This window comes from Sarcophilus harrisii, chromosome 4 (genome assembly GCF_902635505.1).
Source record: "Sarcophilus harrisii chromosome 4, mSarHar1.11, whole genome shotgun sequence".
NCBI classification, from domain to species: domain Eukaryota; kingdom Metazoa; phylum Chordata; class Mammalia; order Dasyuromorphia; family Dasyuridae; genus Sarcophilus; species Sarcophilus harrisii.
Genome location: NC_045429.1, coordinates 219,849,115 through 219,873,021, shown reverse-complemented (window position 1 = coordinate 219,873,021; position 23,907 = coordinate 219,849,115). Strand labels below are relative to the sequence as shown.

At 36.3% G+C, this 23,907-nt stretch overlaps 1 protein-coding gene across 1 annotated transcript; it reads left to right on the top strand.

Annotated features, from left to right (window-relative positions):
* The first annotated feature begins 371 nt into the window (after positions 1 to 371).
* On the top strand, positions 372 to 21,405 carry C4H6orf163 (chromosome 4 C6orf163 homolog). The gene is made up of 5 exons (XM_003769265.4): positions 372 to 789; positions 9,144 to 9,238; positions 10,777 to 10,884; positions 19,762 to 19,964; positions 20,904 to 21,405. Exons 1-5 carry the CDS (start codon positions 642 to 644, stop codon positions 21,346 to 21,348), a joined length of 999 nt encoding a protein of 332 aa, XP_003769313.1. The 5' UTR covers positions 372 to 641; the 3' UTR covers positions 21,349 to 21,405.
* The last annotated feature ends 2,502 nt before the right edge of the window (positions 21,406 to 23,907 follow it).

Genomic DNA, 23,907 nt, shown 5'->3' with positions numbered 1-23,907 from the left:
AAGGAAAGAAAGATAAAAACATTGAGTGTCAAGTCACTTTTTATATCAACTATTTTGGAAGTTTGCAGATTTATTAATTATATAGCCTAGGAAACCAGACAGGATTATTTAAGGAGCTGACTTCATTTTCCCTCTAAATTGTAGTGTCATTTCCCAAACTTTAGTTTTATTGCTACATTACCAAGCCTTTCATTCATACACAATCTGATGTACTGCCTGAAGTCTTATTCAAATACCTCAAAGCAAAACATCTGGAAAATTTTGTAGTACTCCATAGTAATCTCTTTTGTCATTTCTAGACACTTTTGTGAGCAAAGGTTGACCCTGGCAACAGTTGCTAAGTAAGTTGACAGTTTATAACTTCTAGTCTGAAGGTCAATGTTCAGTAAAGCCACCTTTTCATCTCCATGCAGGAAGGTCCTTTGGTTGTCCCAATGTTTTTTATTTGTAAAGATTCCTCTAATTCATAATGGTGAATGATTTAATCTTCAAGCCATTCTCCAGACTTCACTTTGAAACAGTAAACCACTCTAGTCTGCCAAAAAGATCATTATCCTTCAAAATCCTTACTGCTGCTTTTCCTAATATTAGTATGACAATTTTAGCCACTCTACATTGCAAATATTGTCTTAAATTCAACCATGATTCGGAATCCAAATCTCGAAAACTTTGTTTGCTGTGCAGTATGTAATAAAATAATACCACCACCACCTACTGGAGAAGCTTTTGAACAGATCCAAGAATACAAACCATTTAAGACAAGGTTTTATACTCACAAGGATATACTAGGTAAGTAAGTTTATGATCTCTAGTTGCACTAATATTTTGTAGTGACAGATCTAAGTCTTTCTGTCACCTTACTGTCTTATCTGTTTTTATGTTTGTTAATTAAAGTTAAATGATCATCCACTTGTGTGTCTTCCAACCTTTTTTTAGTTCAGATCTATGATTTCACCAGTATAGAGAATTCCCAGGGTATAAACTCTCTAGTACTGCAGATTGGCAATTTTAATTTGTGGTCTTGAGAGAGTATGCTTCAAGCTTTTGAGAGGTTAAGTGAATTGCACAGATTTACACAGCCATCATGCATCAGAAGCAAGAATTTTACGTCACAGGAACAAGGCTTATTATACCATAATATCTATTAAGATCTTTCAACTGATGAGGTTCGGGTCCCCTCGATTCCAGGTCAGGGAACCAAAAATGATGAAGTTTGCGGCAGAGCAGAAAGTTGTGGGAACCCCTTCTGGTCGGTGCAGGTCCTTCATAAATGAATTTACTAACCTAAAAAGGTAGACTGGCAAAAAAGTTTATTGAAGTCAGCTTTTGCAGGCTGACTTCCTTAGTGGCAAGGTCCCGACAAGAAATAAAGGTCTAGCAGAGTCATCCTGGCAGAGAAAGAGAGAAAGTTTCTAGCAGAGAAATCCTGACAGAGAGGTGAAGATAGATATAGTCCTGTTAGGGAAATGTGTGAAAGAGACAAAGAGAATGTCCTCTCACCAGCAGAGAGTCCCTCTCAGGCAGCTAGCCAAGGGAGGTCCCTTGGCCTGGCATGATTCCTGCTTTAGGGCTCTCTACAAGGAATTGAACCCACTTGCCCCTTTTTATAATTGAAGCTTAGCCTAGAAGCTGGGGGTCAATGGAAATCAGACATTTTTAGAATTGAATAGAAATGTTCCATTTGAATGAGTGTCCCTGGACTAATCTCCAACTCAATAGAGGTTAAATCCAGATCTTCAGGTCGGGCTAAGTAAGAGTGGTCCTGGACTCAACTAGTCCCACCAAGATAAACAGACTGAAAGCACTTTATCTTGATTTCCTAGGGCAGGTCTCTCAGGGAAGAGCTTTGCCAAGGGTTTGTGCAGTTTCTCAACCATTTCCCCCAAAGTGAGAGAGAGAGCAGGAGTTTCAGGGCTCCCTTCATCACAACCATATAATATAAAAAATACTTTTTTTAGGGTGTCTAAGTAACTGAGCTAGGTAAAGGAGTGGATTTCCACTTAAAGAAAGAACTAATGTGACTTCTGGAAGAGAATTTGTCTCCTTTGTTGCTTTTTTTAAATTGATCCACAAGTATGCATTGTTCATGCTACACTATATATGTACATTCACTTGCTATATCTAGATATTTCCTGTGTTCCTTTCTTCAACTGACTTCTCTGTTCTGTGCTGATGGCATCTACTTTCATAGCTTCAGTAGTTGCCTTTCTTCAGTTCATAGGATAATTTATTTAGAGTTCAGAGAACATCTAGTCTATCCCCTGTGTTATTTACACATGAAAACAGTGAGACTCAGATGGGTGAATTGCTTAATCAAAGGAGCATAGCCAAGATTCATACTCAATTCTTTGGTCTCTAAAACCTCAACACTGCAAAAGTTCTGAAAATATTTACCTGCTCCAAAATCTTCAGTTGGTGGAATCTACTGCTGTTGGAGCCTAATCCAAAATCTTTCATGTGACTTTGAAGCCCTTCATAATCTGTTGGGATTTTTTAAATATATTTTTTCATTGTCAAGCATTTTAATTTTTTCTCTTCCTACTTCTCCCTAACATTATTGGAAAGGAAAAAAAGGAAAGGAAAAAGCAAACCTTTATGAAACAAACTTTATTGTATAAACATTTCTTCACTGTCCATATCCAAAAAAAAAAAATGTCTTGTTCTGCATCAAGTTTATGATCATGTCTAGTAGGAGGTGTGTAGAATATTTCACAATTAGTGGTCATTACACTTTTAATATTCAGAGCATAATTTGGTTTCAACTTTATCTTACAGTAGGAAAACAAAAACACCAGACGAGATCAGCAGACCAGAATTTGAGTCAAAATTCTGCTTTTCATTAGCTGACCTCTCTGAATCTCCATTTCTTCATTTGCAAAACAGGGATATTTGCTTTGCCTTTGTCACATATAATATAGTGCTCTGTAGCCATCAAATGTGCTATAAGTTATTTCTCTTTCTGTGCTTTGTATGCCTTATAGTGTAGCCACATCAGAGCAGAGGATCATAGAAGTAGATTTGGAATTTTAGAAACCATCTAGTCTGTCTCTCTCATTTTGCACATGTGGAACTGAGACCCTGAGAAGTTGAATGACTTAGCTGCCCAAGCTCACATAAAATAAATGATAGAACCAGAATTAGAACCCAAATTCTGATTCAAAGTTAATGTATCTTCTTTGTAGGACTTTACCTTTCAAATTACTCTCATCATGGCATCAAATGACAATCTCCCAGTCATTCAGTAAACATTTATTTAGTGCTTACTGTGGACCAGGCACTGGGCTCAGTGCTCTCCTAAGGCCTTGTGCCTTCCACCATAACTTTAAATGTCCCCTTTCCCATTCTTATCCTTTAAAATCCTAGCCATCTTTTTGAGCCAGCTCAAATGTCATCTCTTTTGTGAAATATTCCCTGATCCCCTTGATAATTCATGTAGGGAATATAATTACAAATTCCTTTCTTTGTTTCTTCATCCCCAGTTTTCCTATCAGAAAGACATACCAGGCTGAGTTTGAGCCTTATAAAATGGTAACCTACAGTAATCCCAAATGCTCCTTTGAACTTTTTTGTTTATTGTTATTGCCCTTATAATAACACTTAATATACCTAGATGTAGTTTCATTTCTTTGCTAGCAGTCGTGGTAGAGACTGTTTATCCAATCCTTTTCCCATACAGCTTAGTCTAGTTTTTACCCCAAAGTATGAAGACTATCCTTGAGAGTTAGTTGACTCAGGGGAATAAAGGTTCACACCATTGACATCATACTCATTTCAGAGCTACAAAACAAACATGAGGCATCTCATACTCTTCTCTGAAATGGTTGACAGCTCAGGCAGAGGAACTTTGCACATCTGAATCAACTTGAGGTGCTCTGAAGGCCTATCCTTGTTTAATATCCTCCTCTTGCTGTGGCAAAGTAAACCTTTTTTTTTTTTTTAAACTATTGAAAATGACATTATATAGGTCTCATTTTGTTCCTAAGGAAAGTGATTAAACCCTCAGACTGATATTCTCACACATGTGGCTGAGTAAGCAGTGACTCCAGGAAGTCAAATACCATCAAAGGCTGATTTCCAAATACGGTCTGGCCAGTCCATAATACCGTATAAACTCATTCCCACTATCCACAGATAAAGAGGCATACAAGAGATCCCAGTTCTCTTGGGAAACTTGCAAGCAGGAATATGAGTTAAAATTCAATGGAAAATATTCTTCAGATTATTATACTAACACAAAAAAAATAGTATAGGAACAAAAATACAAGATTACAGTGAAATACCTTTTAAAATGGAATTTTGTTAGTTTTCAAAAGAATATTTCAAAAAACTTTTCAAAAAGAAACTTTTGTCAGTTGTCAAAAGGTTTTAAACTTTCTAGAGTCAATGGAATATGAATAATTAACTGATTACTGACCCGATTTGACTTTCTACTTCAAAAACAGTATTTCTTTGTCCCTGTGTAAGGCTATGCCTTTTTTTAGATTGAAACAAAATTGAAGGTATAAATCAGGTATCCTCAGATTTTTTGGTGTCATGATCTTATTACAGTCTTTAAAAATTATTACAGACCTCCTCCGCTAAAGAGCATTTGTTAATGTGACATATCTGTTAATATTTGCTATGTCAAAAATTACTGTGCCAGCATCTCCCATGTCTCACAATTGATACTAAAATTCTTCAGAAAAACCTTGAGTGTCCTTGTGCTGCTTCTGACTTCTATGTGAGCACTTGCCTTATGCAAATTCTCCATAACACAGAATTTTCTATAACATAGAAATTATATTATTACTATTTTGAAAATAGCTTTGATCTCACTTTTCCATACCTCCACCTTTAAAGGATTTTAGAGACTCACTAGCACATTTTGAGAATTGCTGCTTTAAGAGGAAAAGATATAGACAATGAAGTATGAGGGTAAGATCTTTGAATGTAAATAAAAGATTCCTCTCCTTGGAAGGGATTCTGAAGTCTTGAATAATTCCATTGAGTAACTAAATTGTATATGAAAAGTATGAGATAAGAAAAAAAGTAAAGTAGAAACAAGAAAAAGAAAAAATAGAGACAATAAACCTGTTCTAGAAACTCACTACCAACTCACTACCTGTATCTCCAAGTATTTGCATAAGATCCAGTAAGAATTTTGGTCACCATTAAGTTAGTATGAGGTCCCCTCACTTAGGGAATCTAGTTCTAAACCATGAAGAATTGTTCAATATGAAGAGTTCTATGATTGTTAGTCAAGATCTTGTGGCAGTCAGATAGCAATGACTTTCATATTCAGCTGATAGGAACACTAACTTCCCAGCTGAAATAGCAGAGTAAATCCCAACTGTCTTGAGACTGAAGGTGCTAGAGTATATATATATATATATATATATATATATATATATATAGAGAGAGAGAGAGAGAGAGAGAGAGAGAGAGAGAGAGAGATAAATATATATCTCTCTATATAGATAGATAGATAGCTCCACATCAGAGAGTGCAGCAGATAAAAGCCTTTTTCAGTACAGATGCCACACTTTCTAAGTCAACTTATTGGCCAAGTAATTTGCCCAGTCTAACCTGGAAGTAAATTGACCTGTCCAATTGAAAATCCTGTGTACTATACAGAGCCAGTCTTTGTCACTGGCATGATGCCCCAATTGCCAATGAATTTCATGAAGACTCTAGAAAGAAGGACTTCAAGGTTTGGAGTTATGGGTTGTCTTGGCCATAAAGTTCCCCTACACATATGCCTATTGCAATTGCACTTTAAATTTGTGCCTACTCTCCTATTCATCCCAGGGTTCATTGTGGGAGAATATGCTTTATATGTGGGAGAGTATGAAGGGGACAAATGCTTTGTTGAGTAAATATCTTTTCCAAGAGTTAATTGAGTCTACTGACTAATTGCTCATGGGAAGCCCATCAATGGGGACTTATGAACTATAATTTTAAGAGTAGTCATTCACAAGATTGTCCCTGAAATTCAGGATAGCAGATGCCCTTTGGGGAACCCAAAATGTTAATTCAAATACAAAATGGGTGAATCCAGACAGAATTGTATGTATGACAGGGTAAGATGAGCATAACTTGATTTATTCTTTTGATATTTTGCAGGTTATTTCAATGCAGTGCTCAGTATTTCAAAGTCTCACGTAGCTAATGTGTGTGTTCCATTTTATGTGCTCCCCAAAGAGAGAAAAGGAATCAATTACTTATAATGTTAATAGTAATCTAAAAGATTAGAATATCTTTAATGTTAAATTTGGGATCTGCATACCATCATCTTCACTATATGCTATAAAATAAACTTTCGTTTCAAATTTTTGATCATGTGTCTTCCCAATCAATATTTAGTCATTCAATTTTCACTCTGGGAATGTCTGATGTGGGAAAGAAAAGACTTAGAAGAGGAAGTATCACTAAGTCAGAAGAAAAATTAGATTTCTTCTATTTGGTCACAAAAAAACAAAATTAGGAGCAATGAATGAAAGTTGAAAAGAAACAGACTACTGAGGTCCCTCCCAACTCAAAAGATTCTGTGAACACCATCCCAGTCCCTCAGGCTCACAACCTAGGAGTCATTTTATATTTGTTACTATCTCTTACCTTTTATTTCTGAGCTGTTGCCAAGACCTGTCAATTTTGTCTTTGTAACATCTCTTGAATAAGCCTCATTCTCTCCTGTGACACTGCCATCACCCGGGTGCAAAATCATCATCACTTCATACCTAGATCATTGCCATAACCTGCTGAGGGTCTACTTGCCTTAAGTGTTTCCCCATTCTAATTCATCATCCATTCAACCATCAAAGTAATTTTCCTAAAGAGCAGGTCTGATTATGTCATCACCTTATGCAATAAACTCCAGTAGCCTATCACCTCCAAAATCAAATATAAAATGCTCTGGGGCTCAGAACCCTCATCCTCTGGCCTCCTGTCTGGTCTTAGATCTTGTCCCTGCCAAGAACTCTTTGATCCAATGATACTGGCCTCTTGGCTGTTCCATGTAACAGGACTCTCCGTCTCTCAGCTTGGTAATTTTCTCTGACAGCTCCTCATGCCTGGAATGCTCTCTCCTCATCTCTGCCTACTGGCTTCCCTAGCTCCTTTCAGTCCTGATTAGAATCCTATCTTTTATTGACAACTTTTCCCAACTCCTCAATGAAAGTTACTTCTCTCTTTTTTCACTTCTTAGCTCCTTTCAGTCCTAATTAAAATCCTATTTTTTTTTATTGGCAACTTTTCCCAACCCCTCAATGATAGTGCCTTTTCTCTCTTATTTACTTCCTATTCATTCTGTATGCAGCTTCTCTGTGTATTGTTGGAGTTTTTGCTTTTATGTCCCGTATTAAATTATGAGTGTCTTCAGGCTGTCTTTTGCTCTTTTTTTTGTATCTGAGTCCCTGGAACAGAAGCACTAATGCTGACTGAATGAATGAATGAATATTGTCCTAAGCAAATGAACATGAACATCAGCCTAGTTTCCAACCAGCCCCCACAATCATCATCCAGGGAAGCAACCTCTATAGTAAAGAGGTCCACCATTCAATATCATCTGCTAGCCAACTATCATTGGGTGGGACACCAGTACTGAGACAAGTGGCATATCTAGGGCAACACAGATAGTGAGTATCTGAGAACAGATTTGAACTCATGGAAATGAGTCTTCCTGACTCCAGACCCAGCTCTTTAACCACTTATGACTACTATATTGCTAATGTGATGTTTGTGATACTTGTTCATAGATGTTCATAGATGTGCCTTTGTGTAAGTTTCTGGGATAAGTGTTTTACTTATATCATATCTTCTTAAATCTTCATCAAAAGGCTCAGAAGAGAAAGAGGGGACAAGCCTTTAAATGTTGACATCTCCACCAAGCTTCACTTGCCTAGGGAGAAGGCAAAAAGGCTAAAGGGTTTGGAGATAGAAATGATATAGGATGATAGCCTCTACTAATTTGGGAGGAGTTAAAGGCAAAAGTGAGGAATTAGAGGTATGGGAGGGGTCTTTCTCTTTAACTGGGCCTTCCTTTTGAGTTGCCACAGTTTCACTTAATCTATGGGGCAATAGTGGAAAGCAATGAATTTTTAAAAATCATCAATCTTGCCTGTAAGAAGGAAAAAATCTAGGCAACAATCCTAGTTTCTAATTTTTTCCCAACTGACTGGAAATATGACCTTGAGGATGTTATAAGTAGATCAACCTTAGGGAAGATTGCTAGTTCTGAGTAGGCATATCTCAACCAGGTACCTGAATCTTCTGGATTTAGGGTTCCCTAGGATTGGAGGAGAGCAGCTGGGTGATGCAATGGATAGAGCCCTGGGCTTAGAGTCAGGAATATTTATCTTGACTTCACATACTTACTAGGTGTGTGACCCTAGGCAAGTTACCTAATCCTGATGACCTCAATTTCCTCACCTGTAAAATGAGCTGGAGAAGGAAATGGCAAATCACTCTAGTATCTTTGTGAAGAAAATCCCAAGTAGGGGTCACAGAAAGTCAGACACAACACTACCCAAATACTAGAACTTTTTGTGTTTTAGGTACTTGTAAAATGGGTGTAATAAATGTTCATTGGGTTTTTATGAATATAAGATAGGATCATTGATGTGAAAGTGCTTAATTCTCAAATATGAAGCAATAATAGTAGGAGGAGGAAGAAGAGGAAGAAAAGGAGGAAGCGTACTTCTCTTCCTTCTTTTCCTAGTTCCTTTTCTATTTCACCCCACACCTGAAGGCACTGAACTCATAAAAGTATATATGGGGGAATTCTCAACATGAAATTTTCCTCCAGCCATGCAAATAAGCAGCTATGTGTAATTTGTAGTTTTGAAGATTTGACTGGGACATTGGGTAATTAATTCAGCCATTCACATAGCATTTGTCAGAAGGAGCACTTTACCCCAGGTAATCTTGACTTAAAAATTACACTATGTTGTCTTTTATTTATATCTCTGAAATGGATTGTCAAGAAACTATCTTCAAGTGAAAATGGGTCATAACTGGATTTTGTCCATTTATTCCCCAGCCAAATATTTATTGTGCACTATCTATGTGCAAAGCATTGTAGTAGGTTCTGAGTGCAGACAAAGGTGATCAAAAGATAATACAAAAAGGCCATCTTTAGATACTATGATTTTCATTCAAATATACAGATATTGGAATTCAGATTCATCAAAATGAAGACAAAATCCATTTTGATAAACTGGACGCACTTCTTAAAGCAGCACAGGATGAAGTATGGGAAAAGGTAAAATATTGAAACCTATTAAAATTGTTATTTACAAAGTCTTACATCAAGATTGAGGTCTTATCTCTTATGTTCTGTTCAAAAGTATCCCATATAATTCTGGAAAAGGTCTTTTTAAAAAAAATTATAGCATGTTCGTATGTATATGTATGTTTTAGTGACTGTGCATGCATGCATGCAGACAATATGCATGCAAGAAAAATATGGTAAGGGACACATCTGTTCTATATTGCTAGAGCCTCTTTTTGGCAAACTTCCCTTCCTCCTCCAAACCTGCCCCTTGTATCTATGGATCTGTGCTTCATTCTGCTGGAAATCCTGGAGCTATATAACAAGCAATTTGGAGTCCCCCAGACTTTGACAATTACCTTTAAAAAACAGTGACTCCAGTCTACCATTCTGGAGATACAAAATCCTTCCTAAAAATGTTCCCTTCCATTCTAATTATATTAATTTGTTGCTACACAAATGATTCACTGAGGGATTGTAGAGATGTTGTGGAATGATGGAGTGATTAAAAAAAAAATTAGATTTGGAGCTGCAGGAACTGGGATTGAACCCTAATCCTGACACTTTTTGGCTTTGGGCCAGAATTGACTATTTTAGCCTTGGTTTGTCTTGGTTTTTTAACTGTGGAGTAAAGGTTTTGGACTAGATTAATATTTAAATTATTTAATTTAATTAATATTTTTATTAACTAATTTAAATATTAATATTTTAAAGTTTTTTTATCATCTTTATTTCCTGGAACCCATCATGATAGAAGAGAAAGTCACATATTTCTGACACTATTCTCAATCTCTGAGAACTTGACTAATTTGCCACTTTGAGATTTAGTGTGTAAAATGGGGGAGTTTATTAATCTTCAGGGTTCTAAACCTATGAATCCTTGATTTATGATATTTTGGGAATTGTCATCAAAAACAATACAAAAGCCTTATACTGAGAAGGGTTGAGCTCTGGACAACTCCTCCATTCTTCTTGAGCACGATCTTCCTGCAAAGAGCTCCTACTGAGAATAGACTGATTGCCCCCTGATGTGTAACAGTCTAAAACATAGGGCATCTCTCTCTGGTGCAGGCTATGTGCAGTTGGTCACTAGGGGGGAGTAGAGTCCACAAGTAAATGGATACATGGCTTTCTAAGCTAGCTGTCAGTAAATTCTGATTTGCTGCTCTATTCACCAGGATAATGGCAAACTGACTTTGCCATCTCTCAGAATAAATTGATGGATTTTCTTAGATGGAATTTCTCTTCTCTCTCTCCCCCTTTCCTTTTCTTCCTCTCTTCTCCCTCTTTCATCCCCATCTCTCTGTCTCTCTCTGGCTCTGTCTCTGTCTTTGTCTCTCTGTCTCTGTCTGTGTGTGTGTGTGTGTGTGTGTGTCTCCGTATCTCTCTGTTTTCTCTCTTTCAACTCTCTGTATCTCTGTCTCTCTCCCCTCTCTTTCTCTCTTTGTCTTTGTCTCTGTCTCTGTGGCTGTTTCTTTCTCTCTCTCTGTCTCTCTGTATCTATCTCTGGGTGTGTCTGACTTTTTCAGGTTGAAGCTATAACAGATGAGGCAGTGAAAAAAGCTGTCAAGAAAATCCATGATAAACACCTGCAGGAAATAAAAGAGTTAAAGGAAGAACATGAAGATGAAATCAAGGTTTGGACTGAGTTGTTTGGTATATTTGTAAACTCAGGGTGAGTGGGGGGAAATTTAGGTAATGGGATGAAACAGAATCATATGGAAGATTGAGGGCAGTACTCTTCAGGGAAAGATAGGGTGGGATGATGGGATCATAAAAGTTTCAGAGGAGCTAATAGGAAAAGGAGGAATGGGGTTGTCTTTCTGAGACCAATAGTAAATAGCTACGCAGTGATGCTTTTCCCTTCAAGGTGGGTCACCATGCTGAAAGGGAAGATGCAGCCATGTTGTTACACCTTGTAGACATGGCAGATTTTAGCCAAGGCACAGATAATACTTAAGCATTTCCTACCACGGAGGCATCCAGGCTTCACACAGGAAAGCATCTCTTAGATCCAGCCTTCAACTAAAAAGCGAAAAGGTGAAATTGGCAGGCTTCTCAGGAAGAAGCCCAGCCCAGAAGCTTCGCTGATTGTCTCTGGTTTCAGAAAATGTGCTCTGAGAAATAGGCTCCAGAGCAGCCATTTGGATTTCCCATCCAGGAGACACAGCTGCTATAACAACAACAACAACAGACTGATAGCTACATATAAAGTACTTTGGGGTTTCCAAAGCCCTTTACACATGTTACCTCGTTTGATCCTCACAACAGTCTTGGGATGTTATTATTCATGTTTAATTTCATAAATAAGGAAGATGAGACTGAAAGGTGTTAAGTGATTTGCCCATAGTTACTCAGCTTGTGTCTGTGGAAGTAGTTGGGGGAAATTGCGCTTAAAGTTTAGCTTCTACTTGGGCAATGTGATATAATGTCCTCATGATTATAAGATTATAAAGTCAGGTTATTCAAAAGAAGGATTACTGTGGTAAGAATAGGGAGTAGAATCCCAATGTCAGTAAGCCAAAGGGAAGGTGGCAGGGAGAAATTGCTTTAGGATTTATTGCCGGAAGGCAGACAGTTTTGCAAAAAATAATGACTAGGATAGTGAGAAACTGGGGAGATGGGATGGTGGGCACCAATTTCTTTCACATCCACTCAAATGTATATTGGAGCCAATCTAACATTGTCAAATTGTAATGGATTGTGAGAGTTCTCAAAGCATTTGGGGAGAAAAATAGATACTAGATTTTCCTTTGCCTTTTTGCCTATTTAACATTGTATAACTGTGTTACCTGGAAGCTTGAAGAAGACAGAAGAAAGAAAGAGAGAGAGATACCTTGTTCTTAAAAAAAAAAAAAAGTAGATTATATTTGCAGAAAAGTAGTAGGTATGGTAGAAAATTCTGCATTTGGACCAAAAGTATCAGGCTAGTTCTTGTAGAAATCTGCTAATATGTCCTTGCTTTGTAAAATTTCTCTGAAATTTATTTTCCTCAGCTATAAAATGAGAATAGCAAGAACGATCCTGATAATTCAGAAAGATACTGTTAGAAATGTGTTTGAAAAGTTCTATGTAAAGGAGAGATATTAGGTGTGAATACTTGAAAAAAGAATCTTGCATCTACAGAGTTCTTTTAGCATGATTGCATAGATACATTTGAAATTGAGTATTTGGGTTTTATTTTGCAAATTAATTTATGTCCCTCAATAACTGTTTGACTTTTATTTTTGTTTTTGTTTAATGTTTTTGCATTAATAGTGTTTTTCCTTCCTTTTTCTCTTTGACCATTACTCAGGGTTGTATTTAACCTATGGAGCATTAATGAGAAAATTATTTTCCAATGCTGATTGATAGCTTAGTATAAGATAGTGAAAAGAGTGACTGCAGTTAGGATACCTTGATGGGTATCTAGTCCCCAGGTTGGCTTTTATCTTCTGATTACTTGGACAAATGAGTTAAGCATTCAAAGTTTCAGTCTCTAAATTTACAAAATGGGGATACCTACCAATGTTGAAGCACTGTACCAAAGAGCAAATGAAATACCATATATGCACATATTACAGAGCCACTCAATATCTTCAGAATATTCCATACTTTTAAAGTTTGGGATATTCTGAAGATATTGAGTGGCTCTGTAATTCACAGAAGAGTATTTTTAAGATATGGTAGCCTTCACTGTGTTGTTTATATTTAGGAGCATCTTCCTTTAGTATTACATAAATGGATTCAGGTCAAGAACTCTTTTATCTTAGGGAGAATAGAAACGGTTACAAATCTAAGCTCAACCTATATAAAACTCAAACTTCACTCTCTGATATCAAGGATCCCAAAGCTTTTTATTTTTCAAAACATATCCATAGATAATTTTGCAACATTAGCTCTTGCAAAACCTTGTGTTCCAGTTCTTCTCTTCCTCCCTCCCCAGATGGCAAGTTGTCCAATATATGTTGAACATGGTAGAAATATGTGTTAAATCTAACATATGCATACATATTTATACAATTATCTTACTGTATAAGAAAAATCCAACCAGAAAAGAAAATGATGAAGAAAATAAAATGCAAGCAAACAGCAACAAAAAGAGGAAGAATCCTATGTTGTGTACCATACTCAGTTCCAACAGTCCTCTCTCTGGGTGTAGATGGCTCTTTTGATCACAAGATCATTGAAACTGGTCTGAATCATCTCACTGTTGAAGAGAGTCAAGTACATCAGAATTGATTATCATATAATCTTGTTGTTGCCATGTACAATGATCTCCTGATTCTGCTCACTTTACTTAGCATCAGTTCCTGTAAGTCTCCCCATGCCTCTCTAAAATCATCCTGCTGGTTGTTTCTTATAGAACAATAATATTTGAAAAATCTCAAACTCTATCTGACCAAAACTGAATTCATCATATTTCATTACTCACCAAGCTAACTCCACTTCTAACCTTCCTTGTTTCTGTTGAAGATACCACCATCCTTCCAAGTCTCCTACTCAGACCCCATATATCTAATCAGTTGCCAAATCTTGCTATGTCCCTACTTTTACAACATTACTTGCACTTTAATGTTTCTGTTCATACCACCACAATCAGAATACAGGCTCTCATCATCTCCTGCCTAGAGTAATTAATTCTAATTAATGTTCTAATTAATCTACTGCCTCAAATCTCTTGCCAATCTAAACTCCTTTTTACACAGCTACCAAAGTAATTTTTCTTAAGCACAAATGTGATCATGTTACTTCTGTAGTCAACCAATATGTGGTTACCTGTAGCTTTCTTTCTTTGACTTTTAAAGCCCTTCACAGCCTCAACCAAACTATCTTTCCAGTCTCATTGACCATATTTTTTCCCTTTGCATTCTGCAGTCCAACATAACTGGCCCTCTCTTTGTTCCAAACACACACACACACACACACACACACACACACACACACTTCTTTCGTTTGTTTTCTTGCTTACTATCCATCACATTTGTGTAGCCCTTTATCTGCAAAGAGCTTGATGGGAAGAATGGTTTTTTCACATAGAAGGAGAGACTGAAAGATCACATAAGGTACAAGCACTGGCTATGCATATGGTGCTTATGACTAAAACCAGAAAAAGTCTTGATTTGTAACTTCTTCATCGAAAACGTTTTTAATAAAAACTCCTTCGAGAGTTAAATGTCATAAAACCTCATAAAATGATTTATGCATTCCCATGCAACTTATAGGTTAGGCATATTAGTGGTGGAAGAGATACGGATTCTTATTCTGCAAGGACTATCTGGAGGACCCTGTTTATATCTTGAACACCACAGCAAGCTTTGAAAATATTCACTGCTGGGTTTTTAAGGATGGGGTAGATATATAAACTAGTAGCCCCCCTCTATTTTCTAAATTTTTTTGTATATTTAATCAATAAACATTTACTAAGTACCTATTTTGTGCTAGGTACTATATTGAGTCTTAGGGATATAAAGCAAGGCAAAGACAGTCCCACGGTATAAAGAGGGAGACAATATTCAAACAACTATATATAAACAAGTTATAGTTAAGATAAATATATGTTTTCTCTATTACTCAATAGAGTGTAAATTCCTTTAGAGTAGAGATACTTCATGTTGGTCTTGGTGTCCCCAGGGCTTTTCCATTCTGTTTGACACATAGAAGGCAATGTGTGACACTGGGCAAATCACTCCCTCAGTCTCAGTGTCTTAAACTGTAAAATCTGGAAAATAATAGTATCACCCTTATAAAATTGTGAGGATTAAATAAGAATAATACATAGAAAGCATTTTGTAGACCTTGAAAAAAAGGATGCTCACTCAGACAATAGAGAAGAATATAAAAAGCAGCAAAAGATGTTCTAACTTCCAGAACATCCAGAATATGGAATTATAGAGGCAGTTAAGTCATATAATGGATAGCATACTGGACCTGGAGTCAAGAGACCTTCAGTTCAAATTCTTTCTCAGATACATAATAATGAAGTACTTTATAAAAGCAAGACCCTGGCCAACTTACTTAACCTCTGTCTCTCAATTTGTATAACTGCAAAATGAGGATGACAGCACCTACTTTGCAGTGTTGTTGTAAGGATCAAATGATAATTATTTACAAATAATATTTTTAAAACTCTTAATACAGTACCTAGCAAATAGTTGTTCAATCATTTTCAATTAGTTTCATGACTTCATTTGAGGTTTTCTTGGTAAAGATTCTGGAGTGTTTTTCCATTTATTTCTCCAGCTCATTTCACAGATGAGGAAACTAAGGCAAATAGGGTTAAGTGACTTGCTCAAGACCAGACAGTAGACTGTGTCTGTCTGAGAACAAATTTGAACTCAGGAAGTTGAATCTTTCTGACTTCAAATCCAGAACTCTACTGTCAGCTTTCTGCATATAGTAGCTGCTTTATAAATACTTCTTTACTTCCCCTCACTTGCCTAGCATCATTAACTGATAAGATACTATACAATCACCTATTTCATCTTCTGTAAGAAGAACAGTATTTCCTAGGGCCTCCCATGTAGATTGCACAAGTTTTTCCTTGAACCTCATACCACACAGGCTAGACTAGTTTTTTTCTAAAAAAGTATTGAAACTACCCTTAAGACTTAATTACCTCAAAAAACTAAGGCTTAAGCTATTAATTAAGGATTTTCTAATGACCTAGGCATTAAAAATCTAGGACATAAGGAACCATCTGGCTATTCTATCAGGCTTCTGATTGGCAGATGATAAAGTAGATGAAGAAGTATGCATTCTTTTCCCAGTGTCAATAGTGTATGATCCTGGTAAGAAAAAGTTTATTTAGATTAGCTTTTTTGAATTTCATCATATTAGTATTAAAGAGCGAGAATCAAAAGAGATCTATGATTCTATGCATAAAGTCTTAGATAATATTTTCCCCCTGGGGCCTGCAGTTCTCCTGATAAGTCATAACATTTGCGAAATTCATCGTTTTTATTAGGATCATCTTATTATCTCAAATGACTTTGGACAGGACACTTATCCTGCCTGGGTCTTAGTTTCCTCATCTGTAAACCACCCCCCTCATTTTACAGATGAGGAAACAAGTCAAGATTTCCCATCACTTCACAAGTAGTAAATTGCAAAGCTAAGATTTAAATCCATGAGTTTTTTTTTTCCTCTAACCAGGATAGATTATTGATAAATCATTTAATTTACTTTAATTTAGTACACTAACTAAATACAAATGTGTTATAGTACCACCTCATCTATCTGGATCTGCTCAATACAGAAGTCTTACCTATTTAGAACACAAACCCAGTGAAAAGAAATATCACTAACTCCACATAATAAAGGGAGCATTTTACACAGAGGACCAAGGCACTATTTACTCTTATTTTAGTTCTTAATACAACCCATGTGATCAGGTTTCTAAGCCCAAAGTTTATCAGAAGCAATAAATTAAAAGTGAGGAAAGAGACTGCTAGGAGCAATTTCACTGACAGATAAGGAAACTAGATGAAGCAAAGATGACAGAATGAAAGCAAGAACTCAAATGAACTCTCCTCATATTCCTTCCCCTCTAAACAACTTTAAAAGCTTAAATTCTTGAGTAGAAGAGCAAATAAAAGGTCAACAGTGGCGGCGGCAGCTTTGGGAACTCTTAGCCCATAGAGGGCAAAGGGATTGGACAACTGGTCAGAAAGAGATTATAAGTTATCCTTTGCCAGTGCTGGGTTCAAGACTTTATTGCATTGCCCATAGACAGTTCTGGATTGTGGTCCCAGAATGAATAGGAGCACTAGCAACTGGGGTTACATGGGAAAAGAGACCCTGGTCATAGTCCCAGGGCAGGGAAGAGTGCTTATGGCCGTAGAGAACTGGTCAGTTCCAAGGCAGAAAGGAGCCCTGAATGTTTGCAGCCACAGGAGAGCAGAGGCTCAAGTCAGATTTTCATGGCCAAGCGGAGTGCTAGCATTTGTAGTTACAGGGGATCAAGGTCCTTTCCTGGGTAAAGAGTAGAGCACAAGCCAGGAGAACAATGACCACACCTTTCCTTTGTTCATGCCATCTTGGAAGAACCAAAAACTCACAAATACCCAGAACTAGCTCTGAAAGCAGCAGCATAAAAGAACCTGAAGCTTGGTACAATACTCCTTCCATCCTGGGAGCACAGCCCAACTTTAACATAAACTTAAGAAATAAGCTGGGGATTATACCAAACTGAAAAGTTTTTGTACAAACAAAACTAATGCAGACAAGATTAGAAGGGAAGCAATAAACTGGGAAAATATTTTTACAGTCAAAGGTTCTGATAAAGGCCTCATTTCCAAAATATATAGAGAATTAACTCTAATTTATAAAAAATCAAGCCATTCTCCAATTGAAAAATGGTCAAAGGATATGAACAGACAATTCTCAGATGAAGAAACTGAAACTATTTCTAGTCATATGAAAAGATGCTCCAAGTCATTATTAATCAGAGAAATGCAAATTAAGACAACTCTAAGATACCACTACACACCTGTCAGATTGGCTAAGATGACAGGAAAAAATAATGATGATTGTTGGAGGGGATGCGGGAAAACTGGGACATTGATGCATTGTTGGTGGAGTTGTGAACGAATCCAACCATTTTGGAGAGTAGTTTGGAACTATGCTCAAAAAGTTATCAAACTGTGCATACCCTTTGATCCAGCAGTGTTACTACTGGGATTATATCCCAAAGAGATTATAAAGAAGGGAAAGGGACCTGTATGTGCACGAATGTTTGTGGCAGCCCTTTTTGTAGTGGCTAGAAACTGGAAACTGAATGGATGTCCATCAGTTGGAGAATGGCTGAATAAATTGTGGTATATGAAAATTATGGAATATTACTGTTCTGTAAGAAATGACCAACAGGATGATTTCAGAAAGGACTGGAGAGACTTACACGAAACTGATGCTGAGTGAAATGAGCAGGACCAGGAGATCATTATATACTTCAACAACAATACTAGATGATGACCAGTTCTGATGGATCAGGCCATCCTCAGCAACGAGATCAACCAAATCATTTCTAATGGAGCAGTAATGAACTGAACTAGCTATACCCAGAAAAAGAACTCTGGGAGATGACTAAAAACCATTACATTGAATTCCCAATCCCTATATTTATGCACACCTGCATTTTTGATTTCCTTCACAAGCTAATTGTACAATAATTCAGAGTCTGATTCTTTTTGTATAGCAAAATAATGTTTTGGTCATGTATACTTATTGTGTATCTAAGTTATATTTTAATATATTTAACATCTACTGGTCATCCTGCCATTTAGGGGAGGGGGTGGGGGGGGTAAGAGGTGAAAAATTGGAACAAGAGGTTTGGCAATTGTTAATGCTGTAAAGTTACCCATGTGTATATCCTGTAAATAAAAGGCTATTAAATAAAAAAATAAAAAAAAAAGAAATAAGCTGGGGAAAATGAGCAAATAACAACAGTAATAACAAAGAACCTGACCATAAAAAGTGACCATAGGGACAGGGGAAGTTCATGACACAAACTCAGAACAAGAAAATAGCTACAAACAGAATATCAAAGAAAAAACTTAATTGGTCACAAATCCAACAAGAATTCCTAGAAGAGCTCAAAAAGGCTTTTTAAAATCAAATGAGAAGTATAGAAAAAATTGGGGAAAGAATTGAGAATAATGCAAGAAAATTATAATAGTCAACAGCTTGATAAAAGAGAAAGGTAAGAGAATTAATAGCTGACAATAAAAAGTGGGGGAGGGAGAAAAGGAGAAGAAAGGATGGAAACAAAAAAAACTCTTAAAAAATATTTCTAAGAATCCAAAATTCAATCTTCTCAAGCCTCTTATTGGTGGGGTAGATAATAGACTGTTTGGATCTTACTATATTTATGATATAATTCATAATTTAATGATAATATTTACATGTAATTCATATATACATATATATGAAATATGTTTATAAGATTGACTCTGACTCTCCAAGAAAGTTATGTTAGCACACTGTATACTTTTTTCTTTTTCTTTTTTTTTTTTAACAGGGCTGAGAAATGTTTAATATATGTAATATCATAGAACCTCTGAAATCACTAATTCCAACCTCTTCATTTTACAGATGAAGAAACTAAGACCCAGGGAGGATAAGTATCCTGTCCAAAGTCATTTGAGATAATAAGATAGTGCTAATAAAAATGATGAATTATGCAAACATTATGACTTATCAGGAGAGCTGCAAGTCCCAAGGGGAAAATATTATCTAAGACTTTATGCATAGGATTACAGATCTGGAATTAGAAGGAACTTCAGAGGTCATCTAATGCAGTCCCCACTATTTTACAAATGATGGAGCTGAGGTCCCAAGAAGTAAAATGAATTAATTACTCAAGGTGATAAAAGTAGTAAATGGCAGAGCTAGGATTCACACAAAAGTCCTCTGACTCCAAATCTAATATTTGTCCAACTGTACCATACCCTTCCTAACCATTTAAATGCATTTATATAATTGAAAGTATAATTCAGCATCATCTCTACTTAAATCTTATTTTAATATTGCTTAAGGAAATAGTGGAACTCACTAAGCAAGAGACAAAAGAGTTAATGGAAGAGGAAATGAAGAGAGAAAACAGGGCTGCTGAACAGCGCATGGTCCATAGAATCCAGAAGATCCTGAGAGAGTGCCATCAGGAAAAGATGGAGGCAATAGAACAAGTCAGAGCTGAAGAACAACAAATAGCTATTGAACTGGTGAACAAGCAGATAAGGTAGTCTTCCAAAATCCCCAGGCAAAAATCCTCTTTTCTTTTTCAATCCAAAATACTTCTAAGTGATGAAATATTTTTTGCTGAAGTTTCTCTAAGTGTTTGGTCAGAAGTGATCACCATGAGATAAAGTGAAATCCAGGGAGTGACCATTCTTGTTTATAATTGAGATGGAGTGAAGGAGTGAATCATAGGATTTAAAGAAATTTAGGAACAGAGATTAGTTGTACAATTCAAACACTTCCTTCTTCTACAATGAAGCTTTCCATGTTCTTTCTCAACCATAAATGCCCTCCCTTCCTAACTTTCTTATATTTAAGATAGGAATAGGCACTATTCCTGTAATTTCATTGGTTTCTTCAGGTGAGGAAATTCCCTCTATCATTTTCTCTTTGCCACTGAGAGCAGATGTCAACAAACTATTGGCCTAAAGGCCCAAACTGTTGCAAGCCAGGAACAGCTTTTACATTTTTAAAAATAAAGTTTTATTCTATTTGAAAATCCAAAAACTATATCTTCCAGCTTTAAAACAAACAAGTAGATGGGCTGCACTTGGTGGAGGAGGGGGGAGGGAGTTTGCTGACCCCTATTTTTAAAGAGTTGTCCAGACCACAGAAATGTTAAGCGATTTGCCAGAGTGGGTCACACAAATATTAAGTGTCAAAGGTAAGATTCGAATGCAGATCCTTCTGACTTTGAGACTGGCTTTTTGCTATATCATAATTCCTTTTTCATCTTGTATTTATTTATTTTTAATATATTCTCTGTAATGATTTACATTGTTGCCTTACTCACTGGAATGTAAACTTGCAAGCAGGGATCATTTCATTCTTTGTATTTGTACCCCAGCACTAAATCAGTGCTAACTTTCCATCACTGATAGTTGAATTGATTATTAATTGATAACCTTCTGATGGTCCAAATCTATGTCATTATTTTTAGGAAGAATGAGAAGAAAATTTTGGAAGCTGGTATTGTTTCTAAGAGGAATCTTGAAAAAAATGTACAAGAAATCACCAAAGCCACAGAATACCAGATGAATGCTACTTTTAAGGTCACCCAAAAAAGGAAGCAGGAAGAAGCTGCTGAAGCGCTGAAGGAGGTAGAGGAACAACACAAAGCTGCCATAGAGGATGTTTCCAATAAGCTGAACCTCGCGGAAGACAAGCTGCAGGAGAAGTGCAACCATCTGGAGAACATGACCCGCTGGAAGGACTTCCTGGAAGAGGAGCTGCTGGAAACCCGGGAGGCATTCCAGAAATACATCAATTGTACCTTTCCTATGCTTGCACCAGGGCAAGCAGATTTTATTCTACCACTAAGAAAGAAACCACCCAGTGATTTAGAAGAATACATTGAAGCCCATCGTGAAATAGTTTCCAGTTAAGATTGTCCTAAAAAGCAGATTGTTATTCTGGTCATCAAATAAATTCATTCAGTGAGCCTTCCTTGGGTACCTCTTAGGGTTAGGAAGCTTAGCTGGACCAATTGCTAGAGCCATGGACGTGGAATCAGGAAGATCAGATTTCAAATACTGCCTCAGCCTTTTGCAAGATGTTAGATCCTGGTTAGATTCAGTCAATCAACAAGCATTTTACTAAATATCTGTTTACTGTGTTCCAGGCACTAAGGTGAGCACTGGAGATAACAAAGAAAGGGAGGAAAACAAACTTCTTAGAGGAAGGAGCATTCTAATCAAGGAGGCAACATGTAAATAACTAGATATATGTAAAATATATAGACTAGATGAAAGTAATCTAAAGGAGAAAATCATTAACAAGTGGGGGGGGGGGGGGGGTGTTCCTGTAGGTGGTGGATTTTGAATTGAGTTTTAAAGAAAATATAAAAATAAATGAAGGCTAAATTGTCACAAGCACGATTTAGGGAATCAAATGTAAGCAAATTGTTCTGTTAATGTTATGTCAACATTTTTAATGCCCCTAGGTCATGATAAATTTACCAGTGAAGAAATATTGGAATGACAGCTCTGAGAAATAGTTATCTTAAGATAAGCTCTGAGAAATAATTGTATTAAATAAGTTATAAGAAAGGGTGGTATTGTGCGCAAGTTATTTTACATGCCTGTAGAAGTTATTGTCCTGTTATCTGTATTTTTTTAAAGCATTTTTTATATACATGAATATTCTCTGGATGCTTCTGTTTTCTTCTTTCCATAAACTTTCTGTTAGTTCAAAGATTATTTCCACATAATTTTCCCACAGATTTCCACATAGATTCATCTCAACTTAACAGAAGCCAGGTGGAGGTGAAAGAGCAGGCATAATCATGTTGAACTGAAAGAATGTTGGCAACAGACCCTGACTGTCACCATAAAACAAACCTGCTTAATTATGGGGAAGGTTATTTCTAGAGGGTTGGTTACTAAGTGATTAGAGAAGAGGAAAGAAAGAGAATAAGCATTTATATCATGTTTCCGTGTGCTAAGTGCTTTATAAATATGATCGGATTTAATTAAATAGTCCAATCGCTGCAAATCATTAAATTTTGGGAAGGAGTGCCCTTACTGATCAAATCAGGGCTCTTTGTACTATTTTAATTAGATATATGTGATAAAAGACAACAGTGATAAAGAATCTGCTTTGGAATAAAGAAGTCCTAGGTTCAGGTTCCACCTGTAACACTTACTGGCTGAATGACATTAAGACTATGAGCAATTATGCCCAGAAAAATAACTCTGGGAGATGACTAAAAACCATTACATTAAATTCCCAATCCCTATATTTATGCACACATGCATTTTTGATTTCCTTCACAAGCTAATTGTACACTAATTCAGAGCCTGATTCTTTTTGTACAGCAAAATAATGTTTTGGTCAGGTATACTTATTGTATATCTAAGTTCTATTTTAATATATTTAACATCTACTGGTCATCCTGCCATCTAGGGGAGGGGGTGGGGGGGGGTAAGAGGTGAAAAATTGGAACAAGAGGTTTGGCAATTGTTAATGCTGTAAAGTTACCCATGTATATATCCTGTAAATAAAAGGCTATTAAATAAAAAAAAAAAAGACTATAAGCAATTACAGATTCATATTAGTAGAGGGAATTTCTTCACTAAGCATTCTCTATACACTTGATGACATATGATGATAATCAACAAATTTTTTTAGTGCTTAATATGTGCAAAGAATTGTGCTATGCAGATAACACACTATCCCCCACAAATATAATATGAAATATTAGGATATGATATATAATCTTACATTTATAGAATGTTTACATATTTTCACAATAATCCTGTGAATATAGATAAATGAAACCATTTTTACCATCCTCATTTTATATGTATAAGAAGTCTGAAAACTATAAGGTTATTAGAAGCAGAGTAATAAGAATAACAATGATAGTAACACAATTCTAGGACATTGAAGGTTTACTTTTTCATTTCCTTCAAAACAGCTCATTGAGAAAAATGATACAATATTATTATCCCCATCTTACTTATGAAACTAAAGTTTAAAAACTCTGCCTGTGGTCGTCATATCAGCAGTGATTTAAACTCAGGTGTTCTGCCTACAAATAATAATAGCTAGGTTTTCCATAGCACTTTAAGATTTGCAAAGTGTTTTACATATATTATATCTTTTGATCTTCTAAACAACCCTGGGAGGTATATACTATTATGATGCCCCTTTTACAGATGAGGAAATGAAAACTGAGAAAAAGAAGAGAAGTTAAATGGCTTGTCCCAGATAATATAGCTAGTTAAGTGTCTGAAGTAGCATTTGAATTCAGGACTTCCTGAGTCTAAGACCCATACAACCCATGACCATATTAGCTTCCTCAAATCAATTCTTTTCTAGTATTTCTCACTTGCAATCCAACTCCCAATGCAAATTTTTCTCACTGTGTTATATCCCTCTCTATTGCTTTTTTTTCTTTTCGTATACAAATGCCGAGGTCTTCCCCCCTCCAAAAATACTAT